At 34.9% G+C, this 21,844-nt stretch overlaps 1 protein-coding gene and 1 long non-coding RNA gene across 4 annotated transcripts in view; one reads left to right on the top strand and one right to left on the bottom strand.

Moving 5' to 3' along the window:
* Positions 1-21,844, bottom strand: part of LOC135161538 (ubiquitin-like protein 3) — a 171,371-nt gene that overhangs the window by 29,699 nt on the left and 119,828 nt on the right. The window contains exon 3 of the mRNA XM_064119216.1: positions 905-1,013. Coding sequence (XP_063975286.1) covers positions 905-1,013 — 109 coding nt within the window. The remainder of the gene's footprint in view (positions 1-904; positions 1,014-21,844) is intronic.
* On the top strand, positions 13,610-21,353 carry LOC135161566 (uncharacterized). 3 transcript variants are annotated; one of them, XR_010298810.1, is made up of 3 exons: positions 13,610-14,756; positions 14,895-15,199; positions 15,349-21,353. It is a non-coding gene; the product is annotated as an uncharacterized LOC135161566 (long non-coding RNA). The 3 variants fall into 3 exon arrangements; XR_010298814.1 differs by having other exon boundaries at positions 15,287-21,353; XR_010298813.1 differs by having other exon boundaries at positions 13,610-14,821.

The raw sequence follows: 21,844 nt of genomic DNA, 5'->3' as shown, positions 1-21,844 counted from the left end.
ACGAAATGATGACGTGTTCAACGTCATACGCGATTACTTCAGGTTCATTTTGGTATAATTATTTTGAATTTAAATATTACATTGACTTTTTATATCCCTATAATTCAACTGCTCTACTCATACAGTAGTTAAAATAAGGTGCGCTCACCGCAAATGTGACTTAAATAAAAAATATCACAACAATTAAGATTAACCAAATCGCGCGCGGTGGCGCGCGACTATGTCTCGTATCTCCAAAACCACCGGTTCGATTTCTTTTTTTTGATCTTCGTCTTTATGTCGCTTATGTAGATCCAATCGAACATGAATATCTCGACAGTGAAACCTCCAGAGATATCCCATTTTTCTATTTTCAGATATTTTAATGTGACCAAAAGTTAGGACAAACGTCTGAATCAACGAACAGTAACTCTAGTTGTCAAATTACACTTAAATATCACATACTAGATACTGAAAGTAAAGAAGTTAAAATCTAGGGAAGATGGTGATAGTTTTCTGAACTTGTATTAGAATTTTAAAAAATTGCATTCAACCACTTTTTACATTAAATTGAGTCTGAAACATTAAACTTGGGGGCCCAATTTTTACGATAAAAATAACCTCCGTCCCACATTTCGTCCTCTGGAGGTCTGATTTTTATTGAAAATTTCTTGCCGCGCAAGCGAAGCTCAATGATTCAATTGCATCTCAGATATAGAATTTCAAAACGAAATCAAGCATGAAATATTCATTCATCAAAACCTTTTAATGATAGTTTTAAATAGTATTTCCACGGTCTCCATTGTGTCAGACAATAAATGGATTACTTTTCGCAGGCTTGAAGTTTCCCCTTCTGTACCATTAAATTAGGTAAAATAAGTGGATAAGTAGTGAAGCAAGAGTGAAGTTATAAATTAGGACATACCTTCGGGCCAGTTTTCAAATACATGATGAGCTATGTCCCCCGCAGAGTCACTTGGACTGAATAGGAACTCTTTTGTCTTACCACTCACAAGGATGAGACGTAAGTTTATCTGAAATCAGATAAGAAAAATAGGAAAATTTAATTTAAGCTCAGCATTATTCTTTTCTTCTTCTTTTCTCCATTTTACGCTCTCTTTTATTCCATTAAATTGTCTCATTTCACCCCGATGTAACGTAAAAACGTGACGAGCGGGTCATTCTCCAATTCACCTTAATAGTTACCCTCAAATGCAGCGAGGGATAGACATGGGTTATGCACTTCGAGTTGGCGTGAGAATGCTACTTATTGCTATTTCGAGATTTTCAGGACGCCTTTGAAAAGTGGAATCTACCGCGGCATTAAAATCCACAATCAAAGTACACGAAGAGAAATTTCCTACCAAAATTCTAGAATGGATACTGGTGAATACTACAGTCCCTCGGGCGTAAACAAATCAGATATTGTTGAGGTCAAATTTCTGGGGATTTCTGAGGAATTCTTACAGAATTTCGGGAAATATTCACATTTATAAAATAATAAAATTTCCTGTGCCAGCACTGGATTTTTGTCCTGACCAGCACTGATCAGCACGCCTTATTTTCTGTGCTAGCACCATTATTTTTCCAATCTCCAGTAAATTCAACGATTATTAAAAACTACAAATTTTTTTTTACGAAACTCGGTCATATTCCAACTCGTGATTGCATTCTCAATTTAATAAGGGTTTCTATTTTTCAAGACAAAAAGATTAAAAATCAGAATTTGACAGAATGTCTTATGAGAAAATCAACATTTCCGTTACTCATCCGTTTGGATGATCAGACGTAAAAAAATGAAAGAATTTCTTGACACTTCGTAAAAAATAATCCATCGTTTGAGAAACAAGTCCCATGATTTATTTATAAAAAGGAAATATTTTTAAAAATATGAATAATTTCCAAAATCCAGTGTAGATAATACTAACTAGACATGAATTTTTTCGAATTATACTCATGCAATTAATTGGATTATTTTTCCCATCCAAATCTTGGCCAATAGGATTGCACCATTCGACGTTATTTTATATAGTCAACACGGTATTTCAGCGGATATTCTTGGAAATTTCACTGGAAATTTTGCATGTTGATATATATAAAAAAAAACAAATGTTGAAGTAACCCTCAATTGTATCTGACAGATTAAATGGCAATTCGTTGAAAATTATGTCTCATGGTGCAATTCTATCGGCCAACATTTGGATGCAAAAAATAATCCCCCGAATACCACTCGAACTTCGAAATTATCTAATATTTCCCTCAAGGTTCCCTACAAACAAATAAGCTCGTCAAGTTTTCCAGAAAAATCACTCGCGCTTCGCGCTCGTGATTTTTAGACTGGAAAACTTGACACGTTCATTTGTTTGCAACGAACCTATCGGGAAATATCCGATAATTTCGGAGCTCTTGTGGTATTATATGCGAAAATTCAACAACTGAAACTGAAAATATTTACTTGAGGATGGAGGTACATTAAAAGTATATGTTTATTTGTCATTATGTTTAGTGCTGGAATACATTTAGAAAATAAATATTTGAGATATGATCCTTGTTATGTAATCGTAGTTTGTAAAGTGGGAAGAAGAATGCAGTTGAGTTGTACCTCATGGTACAGCGCTGATTTTGAGCAAACTTATCCCACTCGGTGATCTTGTATCAAATGAAAACTTTAAATTCACATCAGTCTATTTCGTTGACTTACCCGAAGTTGCTAAATGTAAGAGCAGTCAAACATTTCTCATTGAATCATTAAAAGACTATTTTAAAGGATTGTTTATCATCACACCTCATCATTTCAAATGCATTATTAGAATTTAATGCTGACTTGTATAAAGGACTGATCTTTTTGAAATCAGATCTGTTGTTCCCCTGCATGAATCAGTTTCCACTTTTTCGATTAAATTAAGAGTAGCTTTTAATTGCTCATTGAAATTCAATTCTAATTTAGGTAGAGATGGATTTATATGAAGATTTTCATTCCTTCGTAATTCAAATGAAGCTCCCAAGGAAGTAAATGATTCTAGAAAGAATTCTTCTTTAACGTGAGGAAAAAAGAAATGTCGTTATATAAATTAGAATTGAATTCTCCTAAGCAATGCAAAGGTTCTTCTAAGTTAATTAAAACAGTGTAACATAATTTATATAATACAAATATCATCTCGGGCTGCAAAAAGAGGACTACATGATCCAGTATACAATGATGATATGGTGATCATGTGATCGTCTTGAATCAATTGAAATTTCTTACCCACTAAAATGTTGATTTTGACCTTTATCTTTGTCCAGCATTTCATACCATTTGTCAATATTTTATAACTAACACGGATAATATCATAATGTCGTTTTTCTGTGATATTTTCAAAGAATAATAAAAATAATTTTTCTGTGATATTTGTATTCCATAACAAGATTAATTCGCAGTGCTACAGCGCTAAGCGATCGTAAATGCGCGACAGGCTCGCGTGATTACTCTAGTATATTTGTTTAAAATCAATATAATAATATAGTTACTTTAAGTATCCATATTTTATGCGCAAATCTAGTTATTTTTCGGTTCCCTGTAGAAAATTCGGATTGGATTCTTGATTAGATTAAAGTGGAAATATTTTCTCTTTAATTCTAATTCTCCTAGATTTTTTTTAGAAATATTAGGGGAGGGCCTTGCGGTTCATATGATCTTGCAAAATTGCAAAAATCTTCTACCAAAACGATCTCTTCTTTAAAAATACCTACCCAAAATCTCAAACCGAATCGAATATATCAAAGTTCTGACACACTTTATAGTTAATATTAATAGCACGTATTTCAATGTTGTTTGAAACTAACGGCACGTCGATCATGTTTTGTGTTTAAAAATGCTCCGGCCATTTTCCGCCGAGTTCGAAAAAATACAAAAGTATAAATATTAATTTAAACATGAAATCTAAGTATAAATATAAAATAAAATGGCGAGGGTGAGCGAACTGGTTAAATCACCCGGCTGGACGACGGGGCCGCGAGGCACGGATTTGAATCGGGCTTTAGGGCATTTAGTGCAGTCTAGTGAAGTAAAGTTTTAGGGGATGAAAATTATACCAATCGACAGATTGAAGTTTTATTATGAACATATACAAATGTATATGTATACTTTTATCCAGAAAATTTATAATTAATGGAAAACAATCAAAGTCTTGCCACAACCATGCTTCGAATTCAGACTTTTCCATTCTGTAACATTTAATCGAGGTAAAAAAATAGTACTTTGTAGTTTGTACAATGCTCTATCGAACGGCGTCGGAATGTTACAGCAAAAGATGTATAGTTAATTAAAAATAAATTTAAGACCTGATTTTCGTGTAACTTATGCCAAAGCATCAGCTGATCGTTCCGCTCCGTCAGAAGGCTAATGGGCCAGAGTCACGTGATGCGCGCCATGCGCCAGGGATTTAAACTCCCGCTGTGCTCCATTGTCATTTGAACAATTGGGGAATAACCGTGCGATTACAACAATCATTTGTCACAATATCACAAATGATTTTTTGTATGTATGTATAAATAATGTATTTTTATTTTTTAATAGAAAAATTCCAAACTAAAAAAAAAAGTTTCTTTTCGATGCAATGTGCAATGAATTTTCAATTTCATTTTGAAAAATGTTCGAAATATTTCGAGAAAAAGGATTGTCAAAATACCATCTGTCGGGTCAAAATAACGACATACTTTTACCAAGGTTACTCTTCACCTGATAACCTTCAATAACATGAAGTGCCCCTAATAACATACATGTTTACAATAACAATTGTGGATGTTTACGATAACAATTTCCATCAATATCGAAGCGATATCCTGACGACTTTTATACCTGGCTGTGCTCTGAATAGAATAAATAATATTGGGCGTGGTTGGGTTTCGTGGCACCAACACAGACACCTGGATGATGTCTGGATGTATTTCACAAGGGATGACCGGATTTTTGACAATACAATCAAGACTTAAAAATCACAATAGAATTTTAAAAATAATTTCATATAAATTAGGGCATTCTTCGAATTCAGCCAAATCACAATCAATTGACAACGTTAACATCGTTCAGTTTATCGGAGATAGTTTGTGAACTGCATGTTACTGAATAGTGCGAGCGATTTTTTGCAAAGGAAATCCCAAAAACAAACATCAGGTTAATTATAAAATGACCAATCGACAATAGAGCGCAGCGAGAGTTTGAATCGCTTGATAAAGTAAACATATATATTTGAATATGTTCATAATGAAATTCCAATCTATCGATTGGTATAATTTTCACCCCCCGGATCACCTCCTAAATAAAATCGAAAATGACGAGTATACAGGGTGTCCCAGAATTGCACGTCCAGACTTTAAACTTAAGTTGGGGGTGAAATTTTCGATCGAAAAGTCGCTCAGGACTTTTCGATCAGATTGAGGCCCATTACATCTCTTAATCTAATCGAAAAAGAGAAAAAAACAGCGTTGAAAATTACAGCACTGGAAAAAAAAACCCGGCGATTTAAGTTTCTAAAGCCCCATTGGCCCTGCATGAGATTTTCATTTTTTCTTTTAGCGAAGGAGAAAAAAAATGATCAATCGCTGATGATTTTTTTTTTTTTGGTGTTCATTTTTTTCATTTCCCTCCCCTTTCTCTTACCCACCACCGCCAGTCATCTCTCTGATTCGTCCAACTTCAACCCTGAATAAGTTGAAGAGGGTGCGTCTGATCAAAAAGTCGCTCAGGACTTTTCGATCCGGAATTTCACCCCCAACTTAAGTTTAAAGTCTGGACGTGCAATTCTGGGACACCCTGTATAATGGGAATTCGTAATCTTTCGGAAACCGTCGAACCCCGAAGAATCGTCAAGAAATGTTATTTCCTGATGAAGCTTGGCTGATGGACGCCTTATCAGCCAAGGTTTTCCGTTCTTCTGTTTGCTCACCATCAGGAGAGTTTGTACATAATGTAAAGCTCCTCAGGTATAATATATAATGCAATGGAAAAACCCAACTAGTATACACATGGAATAAATAAATAAATGAGCATAAATTCAGAATTAAAAAAGTGAATTTAATTGCCCAACTTTATTATTTACGTGCTTATGGATTTACATTTGGATTTATTAAGCGATCCTTTCCACTCATACACAAAGAGAAAAATTCTTTACAAATTAGGTATCTGTTCTGTAATTTACCAGTCAAAACAATATTCGACAAAAATTACCGAACAGTTACGCAATTTTTTAGTGAACGTTCAGGAAAAAGTCCAAAACGTTCCCGAAAAAATATGGAACAAACTGTTCCGTAATTTCTGCTGAATACTGTTTCACTGGTAGATTACGGAACAGGCACGTAATTTGTACATAATTTTTCTCTCCGTGTACTGTCTCAACACTTGCAAACTATTCTTTTACGGAACTCTACATGACAGAATAATTTCTAATTATCTGTGAAACATCACTTATTGAATTTCTGAGGTTCCATTCTACATCAGTTAATAAACTCGAAACCGCAGGAGATTTTGTGACGGTTCGTATTCCCAATAGACAGCTATGTAATATTCTGAGATTAAAATCGACCATGAAAACTTGATGTCATTAAATTCTCCTATAAACTCACTATTCCCGCTATAATTCTCAACGCAGATTACATGGTTACTCTAAAATTTGCATTCTAATGATTACAGGGCGCTTAATCACCGGGTTGTAATTGGCAATCGAGAAATAACGCAATGAATAGGCTCCAAAAACTTTCCCTTCTTTCGTTCTCTCGAAAAGTCTCATCAATTGAAACGCAAAATGCGCTCATCGATTCCATTCGAATTTGCACACCAGACGTTATGATGTCGGGTATTTTCTCTGCCATTCTGAAATTTATCGATTCAAGCTTAAAGGTTCACCTCATAGTGGCTATAATTAACGGTAATCGGGCATGTTGAGGGGGTTAGAAATCAATGTAGCGAATGTAGAGAAGACTTATATTTGACAGATTTGTCGATTCTCTAATTTCAATTGCAAATTATTTAGGATGTTATGTAACGCGAAAAAAACGATGTTTCTTATATCGTGTCTGTGTGTATGTGCTGGGAACTTTGCAATTTGAAAAATTATATTTGAGAAAATTGTAGAAAAATGCGGTTAAAAATGTAGTTCAAAATCTGAGTTTTCAACTTATGATAGTTATCATTAATTTTTACTTTGATTTGTAGTTCCTCAGAAATAGCGACTTTTGTAAATTTTGTCTTTTCTCAATACTTCAAAAACTACTGCAAGGATTTCAATTTTTTTTCCAAAATACTTGTCTCTTGGAAGCACCATACACAGACACGAAATTATGTACACCCATTGGTAGAAAAATCGTGAGACATTACCATTTTTCTGTTTTTTTACATTTTTGTATTTATATTTTTATTTTCAGTATTCTATACTCAATACTTTAATGAAAAATTGGGATAACAGATTGAAATTCGGTACGATCATAGCTTTTATAATATGAAAGTATCGGACATCGGTTGGGCGAAATCCGTTGGGTGGTTGTTATAAAATTTATTGTTTCGTTGAAGTTGATGTTACCAATAGATTAAATATTTGTTTCTAAGCCCTCTGGCGAATGTCAGTACCAAATCTAACTCACATCGCGGATATCTACCTTTTCATATTTGAAATCGAATTGATACGGATCATACTACCAATGGAATCGGTAGAAATGAAGGAAAAAAAAATAAGAAGGGGTAAAGTATGGGTCATATCACTTCTGTCGAATGGTGTCGGTCGCCTACTTGTTTTTATTTTTTTTCACTTTTTCCTTAAAGTAGTAGTAGCTATCCTTTCAGTAAAATCAAAAATTATCGAAAATTACACAAAATGTTCATAAAACCCCATTACAGTTACAATTGTAATGTTTTCCTATATGTAAGTGTCGTTTCCGTTGAAAAAAAAGTTGAAAAAGCAGAATTTACCACAGAGTCTTATGGGAAAATGGAAATTTTCATTGTTGTTAAACATTGAAATCTGAATTAACAAAATCAAAGAACTTTTTAACACTTCATAAAAGATGCTTCACCGCTTGGAAAACAAATTCTATTATTTGCATATAAGAAGAAAATGTTTTAAAAAAATCAATACTTTTCGAAATTTAATTTAGATAATACTCGCTACGTATGTATTTTTTATAATTTTTCTCATGCAGTTCGGCGAATAATTTGCTAACTCAAAATAGTAGAGCTACTTTAATTTGAGACCATTTAAATTCTACTTCATCAATTGATTTTACTTTACAAGAATTGGCCTTTCCACTCGATGGGGTTTTTGGGTTTTAGACTGTCTAGGCTTAGGAATGAAAAAAATCTGGTTGAGCGCCCAAAAAGTACTAGACAGAGCGGAAAAACACTTTGTGGAAAAAAAATATACGTCAAATAAGTATAATAATATACTTACGTTAAGTATATTTTTTATTTAATCTTAGAATGTTCTATTTTCCACGTCAATATTAAGGACCAGTTAGAGAGAGGGCGGTCGCCGCAAAATCCCTGCATGAGAGCAAGGAAAATTGCGTTGACGAGAAAAAAACAAGCGCTTTAGAAAGCAAAAAATACTATGGCATCCGCGTCGATCTAATCACCGCAACATATTCCCCCCGATAGGAATTCCCGGGAAAAGGCCATTCCGAACAAATTTTCGGTAATGGTCAATAACAAACGTCAATGTTTTAAAACATAAAAAGATGAGTATCGAATTCCATTAAAATCTCTGTTCTCTTCGTATCGATTACTCGCAACTGTCCTTCTACATACAATGCACTATGTATTTCGTGACAATTTCATACATCAATATGTACAGCACAGCTCTAAAAAGCAAAGAGTGAGTCCGAAAGTGGCTGTCCATTTTTTTTTTCAAACGAAAATCAGGGGGAGGCAATGGCGAATTAGGGTGCATGGAGAGAACAGTAGCAGAAAAATTACGGTGCCGGGCACTAGAATCGAGGTGCAAAATGCTAGAATACGGTACCGTATTTTATTAAAAGTTCCTTCAATATTATAAATTTTGTAATTAATGATATGTGCCTCCGTAAAACCAGACACTAGACAGTAATATAAAATTTGAAGGTCTATTATTTTTTATGTGAGTTTAAATCAAAAACTTCTAGAAATCCTTTAAAAAATTTTATTGAGATCAATTTATTGTATTGTTCCTTCCTTCATTTTTTACTGTACCGCACAGTAATTTCTCGATAACTCAATGTGATTGGTTCACGATGAGCGCCCAATATATATGATTACTAGCTGACCCGGCAAACGTTGTTTTGCCATATAAATAATTTCCTAGTAATTTCTAGTGTAGACAAAAAATAGCTTACTTATTCGTGCAAAATACACTCAAAATTGATAATTTAATTATTATTGATAAAATAGAAATGATTTAAAGTTAATATGAGAGTTACACTGAGATAGCAAAATAATAATTGTCAACGTTACTACTACACTTGATGCATAAATAATAATGATGGCCGACAACTGTGTAGGGAGTGAGAAAGAAAAGACCGGCTTCGTTCTCATCCCTACTCCGTGCTGTTTACTGGGTCAGAAGTGACACCTGTAGACATCTGGCGGGGATCACTAATTAAAAAAGGATTGATCAGTTTTCGACCGCAGAGGAAAAATGATTAAATTACTAAAATGGCTATTAAAAAATAAGGGTTGATCGTAGAAGGGTGAAAATTGAGGATTGTATGTATTTTTGTATGTTGTATCATAAAAAAATAGAAATTAAAAATTTTGTCTAAAAAATAAAAAAAAAATTTAGGGGTGGACTATCCCTAACATTTAGGGGGATGAAAAATAGATGTTGGCCAATTCTCATAGATACCGGATAAACACAAAAAAAATCATCAAAATCGGTCAAGCCGTTTCGGAGGAGTATGGCAACAAAAACTGTGACACGAGAATTTTATATATTAGATTGCCGACGTTGGACTCCGTCATGAGATCTGTTGCCTCAGCCATTGGGTATCCATCTTCTCGTCGCTCATCACACTTTGAATGTATACAAGGTCGATATAGAAGTTTTCTTCAGGCAATAAAGAAATTTAACCCGATGACACAATGATTTTTGTCAGGCCTACAGTTTGCTCGAAGATTGTAAGGCAGCAAGTAATTGTCATCGGAATCACACTATAAAAATTCTCAGATTTTGATCTCCGTGTGGAACTTGGAGATTGAGTATGCTTCGGCTTCTTTTTCTCTCAATTTTCTTCCACATTCGACCGTTGATGTAATACTGCTGCAGTCGTCCTGGGAGCACGATTCTCTAAACGGTACATTCGCACCGCGTGTCGAATAAAACGTACAGTATGAAAGACGCTGGAGAAAATAAAAAGAAAACATTGGTATGGGTTGAAAAGCGTGTATATACCTGTCACGTTATTCCCCCGATGCCGGTAGTATAACTTACGTTGTGACTTTTAACGTTGCCAAGTCATAAAGCGCTCTACGGCTCTTCACATAAATACATAATGTTAAACGTGTCTATACAGATGGTTTTGAGGAAAAAGTTATTGTGGAATAGACTCGACACGGACTAGTGCCATATGCATACCGACGGTAGGTAAAGCAGTGGTGCTAGTGTATTCTGATGATTAGGAAACTTGTGTAATTGGGTTTCCGTTACGGTATTGAACGCAAACCAAGCGCATTTTATGAGTTTTCGAGAGCACCGTTGAATCCACTGGGCTATTTATGTTGATATGCCTGATTAAACATGGTATTTCGTGTTGGAGAAAATTGTGGAATCCTTTTGATGGTAAAATTTCGATTAATACTGGTGATACCTTTCAATTAATTTAGAATTGTTTCATTATAATTTTACTAAATCCGTGATGAGGAATCGAGCGGTTCATTTTGCAGTTCGACAACTTTTTGAGATTTGATGGATGTATTGTTAGGGGGTTGTTAATTAATCTGTTCCAGTGGATATGATATTAACGGAGCATACACGCGCTGAAAAATCAAATAAATATTGCTTTAAAAAATAGGTAAAATTTATCTTCTGAAACGTAACGGGGAAGCGAAGTAGTAATTCGATATAAAGTGCACGCCAGAATTGAAATTCTACGAATTTATGAGATTTTACCGTTATGTTCCAGAATTTTTCTTAAACAAACGGGAAAATTTACTTTTTTTAAGGAACTATCAACTGAAAATGGGAAAATGAAAAGATGAAAAATATATAGGGTGTTCCATTTGAAACAATCCACCTAAATATCTCCCTAAGGGGGTAAAGAAATGTTTTGAGACATTAGTTGCACGTTGTCAAGAGGGATATTTGATGCATGTATTTTTTTCAGCTTTCAAGGTAATGCTTGCAAGCTGCAAGCATAGAGAGCTTTTTAAAAAATGGCAATCGCATCCCCCCCTCCGCAAAATTGTTCGCCTTGATTGTTGCTTTCAGATACCTCATTATTCCTATCAATTCCTGTTTTTTTGCTCAGAAAACGCGAAGAAAATGAGTTCTGGCATCAAAATGAACCAGTGACCCAGGATGCACCACGTGGAGGTAAAGTCTGCTGACATCCCTTGCGTTAAAAAAAGGAGAAAAGATAACACAAGCATGTCTGCAGGTTCATGTCCTCATGAATTCATGAGTTGTTCAATGTTGCTCTTATTGACTTGCAACATGCGCGTCCCATTTTGACCGCGTCTCCTGTAAAAAACCTTTGCAATAGATCGAACTAACGAAAAGAGTTAACTAGCTGTACTACAAGGTTTCAAGACATGAATAATGAAAAGCGGACTTTCGAGTGAGGTATTACTCAAATAGTCGTTATATGAGTCCCTCCGAACCAGCCCCCTGACACTCAGCCAAACTACTGTCTCCGCTAATGAAGCCATCGAGGTGGCGCTACACGACTTAACGGTAGGCCGCGCCATTACAGCATCGTTCAAACAGCGATGTTGTTTCTCGGAGTCATTCACGATAATTATGGGCAAGGCAATAATGGCAAGATATTATTTTCTGTATGATAATTTATTGATAAATACATCGTTGAATTGTCATGTTTTTGATAGTTTCGCCATTTTTTTCTTTTGTTGATTGTTTTTTTCTGCTCCGCGTTTGATCGTACGCAGAATTCCCGCATGCGTTCAGAGATGAATAAATGAATTATTTGATAATTTAGAGCCCGAAGTGCACCCACTGACAGCACAGACATTAGGCATCGTGAAAGTCAATCAAAATTGCCCTCAACAACTCAACATCATCACTTTTTCACTACATCAAACACAAATATTCAATCCACCTCGATTGACTGAAAACAATCTGACGTCCTGTCAATTTTTTCGGGAGTTCAATAATTCTGCTCAACAACAGACCAATCAAATAAATGAGTAAAGAGATTCATGCGATTGAAGGTATTACAACTATTAGTATTAGGGACACCACATATACCACGCATTAATTGAGGTTATGTTTTTTCAAAATTCAATGGCGCGCTACCGTTACGACGTGCAGCGCTGCAGGTGGCAGCTTCAATAAGAGGGACATATTATTACACGTGATTAGGGCGAGTGTCAGGGGGCTGCTCCGAACACAATTGTTCCGTCTTATGAGAAAACGATTCTTACGATGTTCTTAAGGTATTTTGTGTGTAACGGGCGAGGGGGGGAGGAGAAGTTCTATTGTGACGAAGTACTGATGTAGCCAAGAACTAGCGCACGAAATTTTACAATTTTCAAATAATTATATGAGGTTGTAGACCTTTTAAAGAATTGTCAACTTTACAAAACTTTATAAATTTGCAAATTCAAAATCCCCTTTCCATTCAATAAAATCTCCTCGCTAACACGATCTCCATTTGCAATCCTGCACCTCCACTTGCGATTACATAATATTTACAACTACCGTGTGGATACACCTCTTACAGGATCTCTCTTCAACCCCCCGCCTCCACTAATAATCCCTACCCACCCACCTGCGGCCATTTTTGAGGGCATAATATAGATGATGCTAGCGTACGTACACCCTTGTCAGTGTGTGCCCCACTAACTTACACTCTTCTAAAACTTCAAAACTTTGTTGGTATTTCAATAGTTTTTTTTTGAGTTCATCAATGTGAAAATCTTCTAAAACCACGAAAAAATTGCATTTATTATAGAAAAGATTTGTTCTAAAATATAATTTTGTAAATAATCCTTAATTAAGGAAAATAGAATTAATTGTTCACGGAGAGAGATTCAGTAAAAATGACTGAAGTCGCAGTTCGCTTACCGATTACGAAATCGACTGGGATGTTTTACGTGACAGTATCGTAATTTATCCCATAGGTGCGTGAAATTGAGTATTGACGCATGTATAGAAAGTGGCAGGTTTCACACATGTGAAACCCTCCTACACATCTCGATAATTCCTCAGCTAACCCCCTGGACATGCGCAAATTTACGAGTCGATGCGCAGATCGATGCGCAAACGGTGGTTGCAATATCATCGTGGGATTTTACAAATCGATTGCGCATCGACTCATAACATCGCTCAGTCCGTTGTCGTTATCGACATAACCTGCAATATCCTCACATTTAATTTATTTGTTCAACAAAAATAGTTAAACTAAGGGAATAAAGAAATCATACCGGATAGTGACGAGGAGGTGGATCTCTATCCTTTCGAATTTCATTTATCTATTTGTTTTTTAAAATTGTTCCCACCGGATAAAATTGAAAAAATTTATTTTTAATAGACTTCCCCATTTTCAAATTTTGAAACTTCACGTGAATCGTTTAAATTTTTGTTCATTTCTTATTTCAATTTGAATTTTGTTGTTTAGTTTTTCAATAGGGGGGCCTAATCCTCCACTCCCTCCCTCCCGAGGGGCTGCGCCCCTCTGGGTCCCCTCCCGCCTCTCTTTGACTGCCATTCTACGCATACAAACGCACTTATGCTTCCCGCACTTGTTGTGTAATTAACTATTTTCAAAGACGATTCAGATAACAATTACGGAAGGTTCGGGAAAAATTCCGTGATTACTTCGTAACATTTCCTTGAATTGCCCTTCATTCCGACGTTAAGGGGTTATTCTCATGTGAACGCCTATATTTTACCACTTTTTCGGAATTTTTTTTTTATGCGACAACAAACTTCAATCATGTTGATTTTTCAATATATTTTTATTTGTATTTTGAAATATCCGAAAAAAAATTTTTTTTCGTTTTTTACATTTTTAACATATATTTTTTTAAAGTCAAAGTAGTCCCCAACAAAAAAAGGTAGTTCACTGGTCAAGGTGATAACGGCTGTTCATGTTGTCTGACATAAAAAAATCGAATGGATTATTATTCAGTAGATCTGTGGCTATCGTCCCTACCAAATATAATCAATTTCATTGAAAACAAAAAAAAATATCGAACTTCAAAAAAAAAATCACGAAAATCTCCTTCTTTTTCGTTACAAATCGTTTAAAAAAAATATGAAGATATTGTCGAAAATAAACAATTGTGGTAGGGACGATAACTATAAATGAGTAGAAGAACATATGTAAATTTTAAAGCAATCGGTTGAATACTTTTTCTTGTAGGACCTTGACCGTTTCAGAAAATGATGATTCGAGAAAAACGCGTTTAAAGTTGAAAGCCTGGTAGACAATCGCTTACGACACGTCGGCGACTATGAGCTGTAACTTATCAAATACTATGAATTTCGGTCTGAATTTTTCACAGCATGTTTTCAATAGGTTTTACTGTCAAAATATAAAAAAAAAAAAATCGATTTTTTGAAGTGCTCACATGAGAATAACCCCTTAAGGAAAAGGTACATAATTTTTACCAGTAAAATATCCCATTAATTTTGATTGACAATAATAATTTTATAAAAATGTAAGTCTGTCCTAAGTGGCCCTTTTAAATAAATTGTTCATATCACTAGTAATGTTAATTTGTTGCGTCACAGTTAGGTAAACAACTCTTCCGTATCATCATTCACCGAAAGTCACGAAACTTTTATTATTCAGTGAAAAGAGTAGTGATAATTTATGAGGAGAAACAAGCAGAGGAAAAAGAAATATAAGGCAATAACGAATTGGTATGGCAGACAGGCTGAGGATTGAGGAGGTATTTCCTTCCTCCTGAAGGTTCATCGCTGGTTAATGTAGCAACGGTGACATACAGATGTTAATCAATCACAAGTGAGGGTGTTGGTGGATAATCTTTGAAATGTCAAGAGGAAAGAAAAATGTGGGTCGTGTATAAGGTTCGGTAAGTTGGTCGACTAATCACCATGAGTGATACAACTTTTTCTTCCACCGAAGGCTTCCTCCTTCTTTCTACCCAACGGGGTTTCAGGCCCAAGGCGTCACTTATAATGTCATATACTATAAATGGTACAACGCGCCAACTTGTTCCAGATTTTCTGGGTCAAATGAGCATTATTGAATAAAGTAGTGGGAGATATGGTGTAACTTTGGGTTCGGCAACTGATTAGAGTCAGTCAATGTCATTATCGTTTGGCTTTGCACAACAGACTAGGGTCATAATGCATCAGTTTTGTCATGGTGATGACTACACAGATATCTATCCCTGACTCGATAATCGATATGGGCTTCGATGATTGAGATGAGACAAAACTTGGAGGGAGGCCTTGGAGTAATAATTTGCGGGTGTATGTGCATCAGTGAGTTTCAGTGGCGTTATCGATGATATTCAGAACAATAACGCCTGTCAGTATTAACGCTGGGACCTGTGACACAGACTTTCCTAATGTAGGTCTTTTGTCAATGGGCTCATTTCTGAGGAGAGAAAACTGGGACATGGTTTTTGACGAGTACTACTTCCCTGAGACTTCCGACAAAAGTTTTGGAATGAGGAAGAAGAGGATTATTCGAATGGAACAGGTACATCTCCAAATTCTAGGAATATTGTTACAAGTCTTTTGTTGTAGCAATGGAGTTTTCTGTGGATTGAGCACGAGTTCTCTGTTCCTGATAACTCATTCGATTTTTCGATGTAAACGACTTCGAGGAGTAAGGCTAATGAAATTTAGAAATATTTGATCTTAGTAAAAAGATTTTATAGATTGACACTTCATAATCATCGTGTATTACTTTTGGACAATCAATTTTTAGAGGATATTAGATAGAGTTTGGTTACTTGATGATCACGTTCAGACCAACAATGTTTAGTTCATTCCCTAATTTTTATCTGAATCATTTGTAAAAAAATAGAAAATACTACAACGTATCTTTGTTATTTATGTATAGGATTTTCCTCTGAAGGTCGTTTTGATGAGGTTTTCTCGTCGAAAGTAGTTTTTTTTCGGAATCATTCAGACATAAACCCGCATAAACACGTTCCAATTCTATAGATACTATTGAAATGATCGGTTAGTTCATAAAAAATAAGCCCGCATGAAAAAGATGTTATGTGTAATTTTGGAGATATAAATTAGGTTTAAAATTAAAGTATAAATTCCACTCAAAATTAGATAAATGTTAACGTTTTTTGAATTAGCCAATTACGATATTTTTTCCGAATGCTGCTTCCTTCACTCTGGTTAATGACTGTGAGAAAAAAAACTTGTATACGTAGAATACGATGTTATTGCTTCTCAATGGAGGCATTAAAATCGTCTGAACTTTCGATTCTGGAATTGTATTTGAAAATGACATAAAATGTTTTGAAATGTAAGAATACACAATTTGTAGACCATGTGGGGATGATCATTTTTTTATAAACTAAATGAATAAGTGACGGAGTCAATTGTAATAAACACTAAATTTTGCGAAAACCACATTACTAGAGGATCTTGATTAACCGAATTTCGAGATTCGATTGTTTTTCAATCGATTTATGAAAATAATCGATGTTTGTACACGTCATATCCGGTTGAACCCCTAGAGTACTCTTTATGCTAGTCCTTATCTATCCTATATAAAAAGTGACATTGGTCACTAATCGAACGTCGTGGATTTCACGGCGATAATCGATCATTCGACAATCGATAATCGATTAGTGGAAAACTAAGGGCAAAATTAAAAATAAAATCACATTGTTACATTGTATATGAGTAGACTGATATATAGTAAAAATAAGGTAATTAGTGGATGGTCGTTGAGGGCTGGACGGTTACCAATTGGCGGTTAGCACATTGTTCTCATGAAGTATGTCATAATCAAGAACTTCAAACTGTATCGATGGGTCTATGCTGTTCACAGTGCAGTTAAAGTAGCTCTACCCGCTAATTGCTACTTTACGGACGAGATTCTCTAGTTTTGAACATTTTTAGTTTGCAAATTTTTACAAGTAATTTCATGAGTAAAATTCCAAAGAATTCATATATAATCAGGTCTATTTGAATTGCATTAAAAAAAATATTGATATTTTTCTAAACATTTCCTTTTTATAACCAAATAATATAATGTGTTTCCCAAACGGTGAATTATCTCTCATGAAGTGTCAAAAAACATTTTGTGTTTGTACGGCTAATGATCACAAATTCAGATTTCAATCTGTGATTTTAACAGAGATGTTAATTTTTCCATACAACACTCTGTTAAGTTGTAATTTTTTACTTTATTCTGAAAAACAGAAACGATAATTAAATATACCGTTTTTAAGTTGTATTATTATTCAATGGCTCACCAATGGTTCCATCACCCTCAAAGAATTGTCCTACTTTCTCAGTAATTTTTTGCAAAATATTATAAAACACTGAATAATGACAAAACCTGCAAAACTGCATATTTTTTAATGTCTACCATGGATTCATGGTTTCATTTATAAAAATTTATAAAAAACATTAAAAAAAAGAGGAAGGCACTAATTCGTTAATCTCTATAATCAGCAATTATGCAAATGATAGAAATAATCGGTTCCAATAAAATCTTTACTCATCTAAAATTCAGATGATTGTTAATTATATTCAAAAGTTGCTTAATGATGGAAGAATATCTACAATGAATTAAGTTTCTAGTAAGAAGTCCTCGGTGAGAAAAATAATTTTGGTTCGTTCTCCTGCTTTAATGCACTTAAGAACTGTAATAAATAAATATTTCCCTGACAATTCAAAAAACCCTCATCTCCAGTTGAACGTCGTTGAAACCCCGACCCATTACGTTAATGAATACACGTGGCCGCGCTCAAATGTTTACATTACCCAGGCAACGTATCCCTTAGCAGTAGCTTAGTTATATTATTTTAGGACCTAACTATGTCCACATCTCCAAGACAACTTGACGATGGTATCTTAGTCATAATACAATATTTGTGTTTTGAGCTCATTAAATAAACTCACCACTTGCAAAAATCGTGTCTCAACAACACACCAGGATTTTTCATTACATGAATCGTGGCTTCAGTTTCGGCAAATCAAGAAACAAGAGGGCTATCCTTGAGAATATACAAGAGTATATTCAACAACCAACAACAATGGGAAACAATGTGTCCCATTTGAAACAATCCACCTAAATATCTCTTAACGGGGGCAAGTGTCAGGAAACATTGTGAGTCATTAGTTGTAGGATTTCGAGGGGGATATTTGATGCAAGCATTTTTTTTAGCTTTCAAGGTCATGCTTGCTAGCTGCCACCATAGGGAGCTTTTTATAAAATGGCATTTTTCACTCCAATGAAAATTGTTCCCCTTGACGATTGCTTTTCAGATACCTCATCATTCATGTCAATTCCTACGTTTCGACTCAGAGAATACAACGAAAGTGAGTGATAACAAACTACTAATTGTTAACGTTGATGCGCGAAAAGAACCTTCGGATAAAAATTAGACCTCTAGAGGGCGAAAAGTTGGAAGAAATGACAATCAATCACATTTTAGTTTAAGTTTTGTTGGAAAATTTAGACTTAAAAGGCTAATCTCTTTCTTCGACAAAACTAACTTTCGTTTTTGTTTCACCCCCTGGAGGTCTAATTTTTACCTAAAATTTATTTCCGTGTAATAATAATTATTATTACTATTATTATTTAAACTTATTGTGATTTTTATTATTGTCATTTCACTCTTGGTTGAACCTCACTGGCCAAGGCTCGGGTTACTGATGCTTGGCTGAGCCTTGGGCCCGATCCGCCAGCCAAATCCAAAGAGTCGAGTAACATTACGTTAAACCACTGAAACTTACTTTTACTTCGAGAAATACTCAATTGTTTTTCATTTCGACTCTCAATTATCTTTTATTATATCAACCAAAAGGAATAGCACTATTATATGATATCTTGATCAAAGAATAAGAATAAATAATATTGTGCAGTATTCATTAAAGACTTAATTAAAAATCAGTCAATTTCTTTTTCTTTAACAAAAAATTGGATTATACAAGTAGCTCTATGTCAAGCAAACATTAAGGAGTTGTTAAGAAATCTATTAAGCCGTTAAAAACCTGTAATATATTAACCAGAAAGATCTGAAAAATCAGAACCTGAAATATATTGGCTTGTTGTAAAATATATACGGTGATTAAGCACAAGATGAAATTTACGCTAGAGCGGAAAATCATTCCGCAATTAACATCCTAACAATCATTTTGAATATGTCGAGTGGTATCAATTTGACTGCTTGAGTGCACTACAAATTTCGGGCATTACAAATGGATTTAATCAAAAAACTATTCTAGTTTTTTAATGAATCAATCGATTCCTGGAGACCGCCAGCTTTCAATCCAAAATCGATTAGTATAAAACGGCAAATATGACGTACTAATGTTTTAATGAACGTTTATTACGTTTATTTCGCGAATCGAATCGAAAATATCCCAATTCTGTCACACCAGTTCCTCACCGGTTGATATTTTTGGCGGGAAATTCGAAGTTGGTAGGAACTAACGGCGCATGCCGGCGCGCCAATCGCACTCTAATTTTCAAAAATCGATAAAAGAAAATCGATTCATCGAGCAGCCCGCCAAATCTCGAAGGATAATATTGCACATTCTCCTTCCCTCATTATTGCGATGAATAGTGATGAATGTCGCAAGAGATTGATCCTGGTTTCAATGAACATGAAAAATTTTGCCTGCGATTTCTTTCCCATTTTGCTATTTTTTAAATGTGAAAAACTAAGATGCAATAGATGACAGCGAAATCATTGGAACAGGAAACACTATTTCGAAGTTGGAGATTGACTCAACGTGAAAAAACTTCGAGCGAATCGAGGCCGAGACAATCTCTAAATCGTTTTTTAACATTATTTATTTATAGTGATGAAACCTACACTGGAAGTGATTTAAACTGTCATTATGGTACACCTACATTTATTTTGTTTTTCCTGCGAAACATAATGTGCTATATTTGTATTTCACAGTTTTTAAATATCAACAAATTTCTGTGAACCTATGGTGTTGAGAGTGCTTGCTATGTGTGGACAAAAATGAATCACGTGTCTATAACTGCTTTCAGTCCATCTCAGTATGTTATATTTTTATAGTTTTTCTCCAAACGGTACCGAAATGTTTAGAATGGTTTTGCTAAATAGAACCAGAGAAGAAACAGAAGGAATTAATGAACAAGGGCCTTTTGTCAAATGGGTCTAGAGGGTGAAATCTTTGGTTACTAAGAGTCAGTTGATCTGGAGAGATCATACCAGAAAGATATACCTTCTGCGTGCGATAATAAATAATTAAAGTTGATAGTTAAATCGTTTTTATATTATTGAGACAATCCCTATCCATAATCCAATATATGGTTATATGCGCCGTCGATTTTTTTTGTCGACTAAGATCTGGTGCAGTTCGTTTTCCCCAGTTTGTAACAAAGATCTGACCGTTGTTGATTGTATTTTGGAGAGTGCCATCGAATGGGGTCTACGTCTTGAACTTCAGTTCCACATGTGCAGCTTAGATCACCAATTATCCCGACTGTTCTCTTCACAGCTATTGTCTTCTGTCTCTCGTAGCATCATTGACAAGTAAAAGCAACTCTAATTGTGCAAAAGTTCCGATTCTTCCGATAAAATGTATTAAATAGGAAATTAATAACTTTCACTATTCAATTAAATGTCACCATCTTTATTCCGAGTTGGTCATATGCAATTTTTAGGAAAAATCACCTTGAAAGACTACTGGCTTGAAATCCCGTGTGCTTTCCTCGAGAGACAGTTTGAGAGTGCCTCCGCCCTCGGTTCATCCAGGGTGAGAGGTCCGACACAAAGACAAGGCCCTTTTGTCCTTTGGGTTATCCACATGTGTTGGGCTGTTTCGGTCATAAACGACCGAAATGTGTTTCCGCACTTCCCGGAGACGTTTACAATGGGTCGCTCGATTGGGTTCCAATTTCAACAATATTCCCCACAATCTCAAAAAAATATAGGTGTAGAACCCTGCTAAATATGATACTATTACAAGTACTTGAACCATTTATTTTACCCTGTTCGTCATTAAATTTTGCATGAATTCAATGAATTTTAAATAAAACAGAACTGAAGTGGTGCTCTAATTAGACAATGCTGATATAGCAACATTGTTAACTGGTAATCATGTGAGAAATGTTATTATTAGAGTTTACATTTCAACCTATTTATAAAAAATTAATTTACAGTCGGACTGAATTTGTATTTCTTTTATTCTCATGTTTTCATTTGAGATTGGAAAACATTTTTATGGCTGAAAATTCTAAGAATTTTGGAGTATGATGTGTATGCTCTGTTTTGATGGGTCTAAACAGAGGTGAGTGGGACCATTGTTAAGGTGAGTCATCCGGTCCAGGGTGTTGCAGCCCTTTAGTCTTATTAGTTAGTTCCTCTAAGGAAGCGAATCAAAGCGGTTGTGCCTTTTGAGCGTATGAAATAAAAGAGAGTAAATAACATTCACAGGTTTAGAATCATTATAACTATCCCATTTCCAAAAGTTATTATAACACAATTAAAAAAAATTTTTTTTACGAATTTCCCATTTACTTGAGAGAC

Source organism: Diachasmimorpha longicaudata, chromosome 1 (genome assembly GCF_034640455.1).
Source record: "Diachasmimorpha longicaudata isolate KC_UGA_2023 chromosome 1, iyDiaLong2, whole genome shotgun sequence".
NCBI lineage: Eukaryota > Metazoa > Arthropoda > Insecta > Hymenoptera > Braconidae > Diachasmimorpha > Diachasmimorpha longicaudata.
Note: the sequence above shows the minus strand (reverse complement) of the source record. Positions and strands in the feature narration are given on the sequence as shown.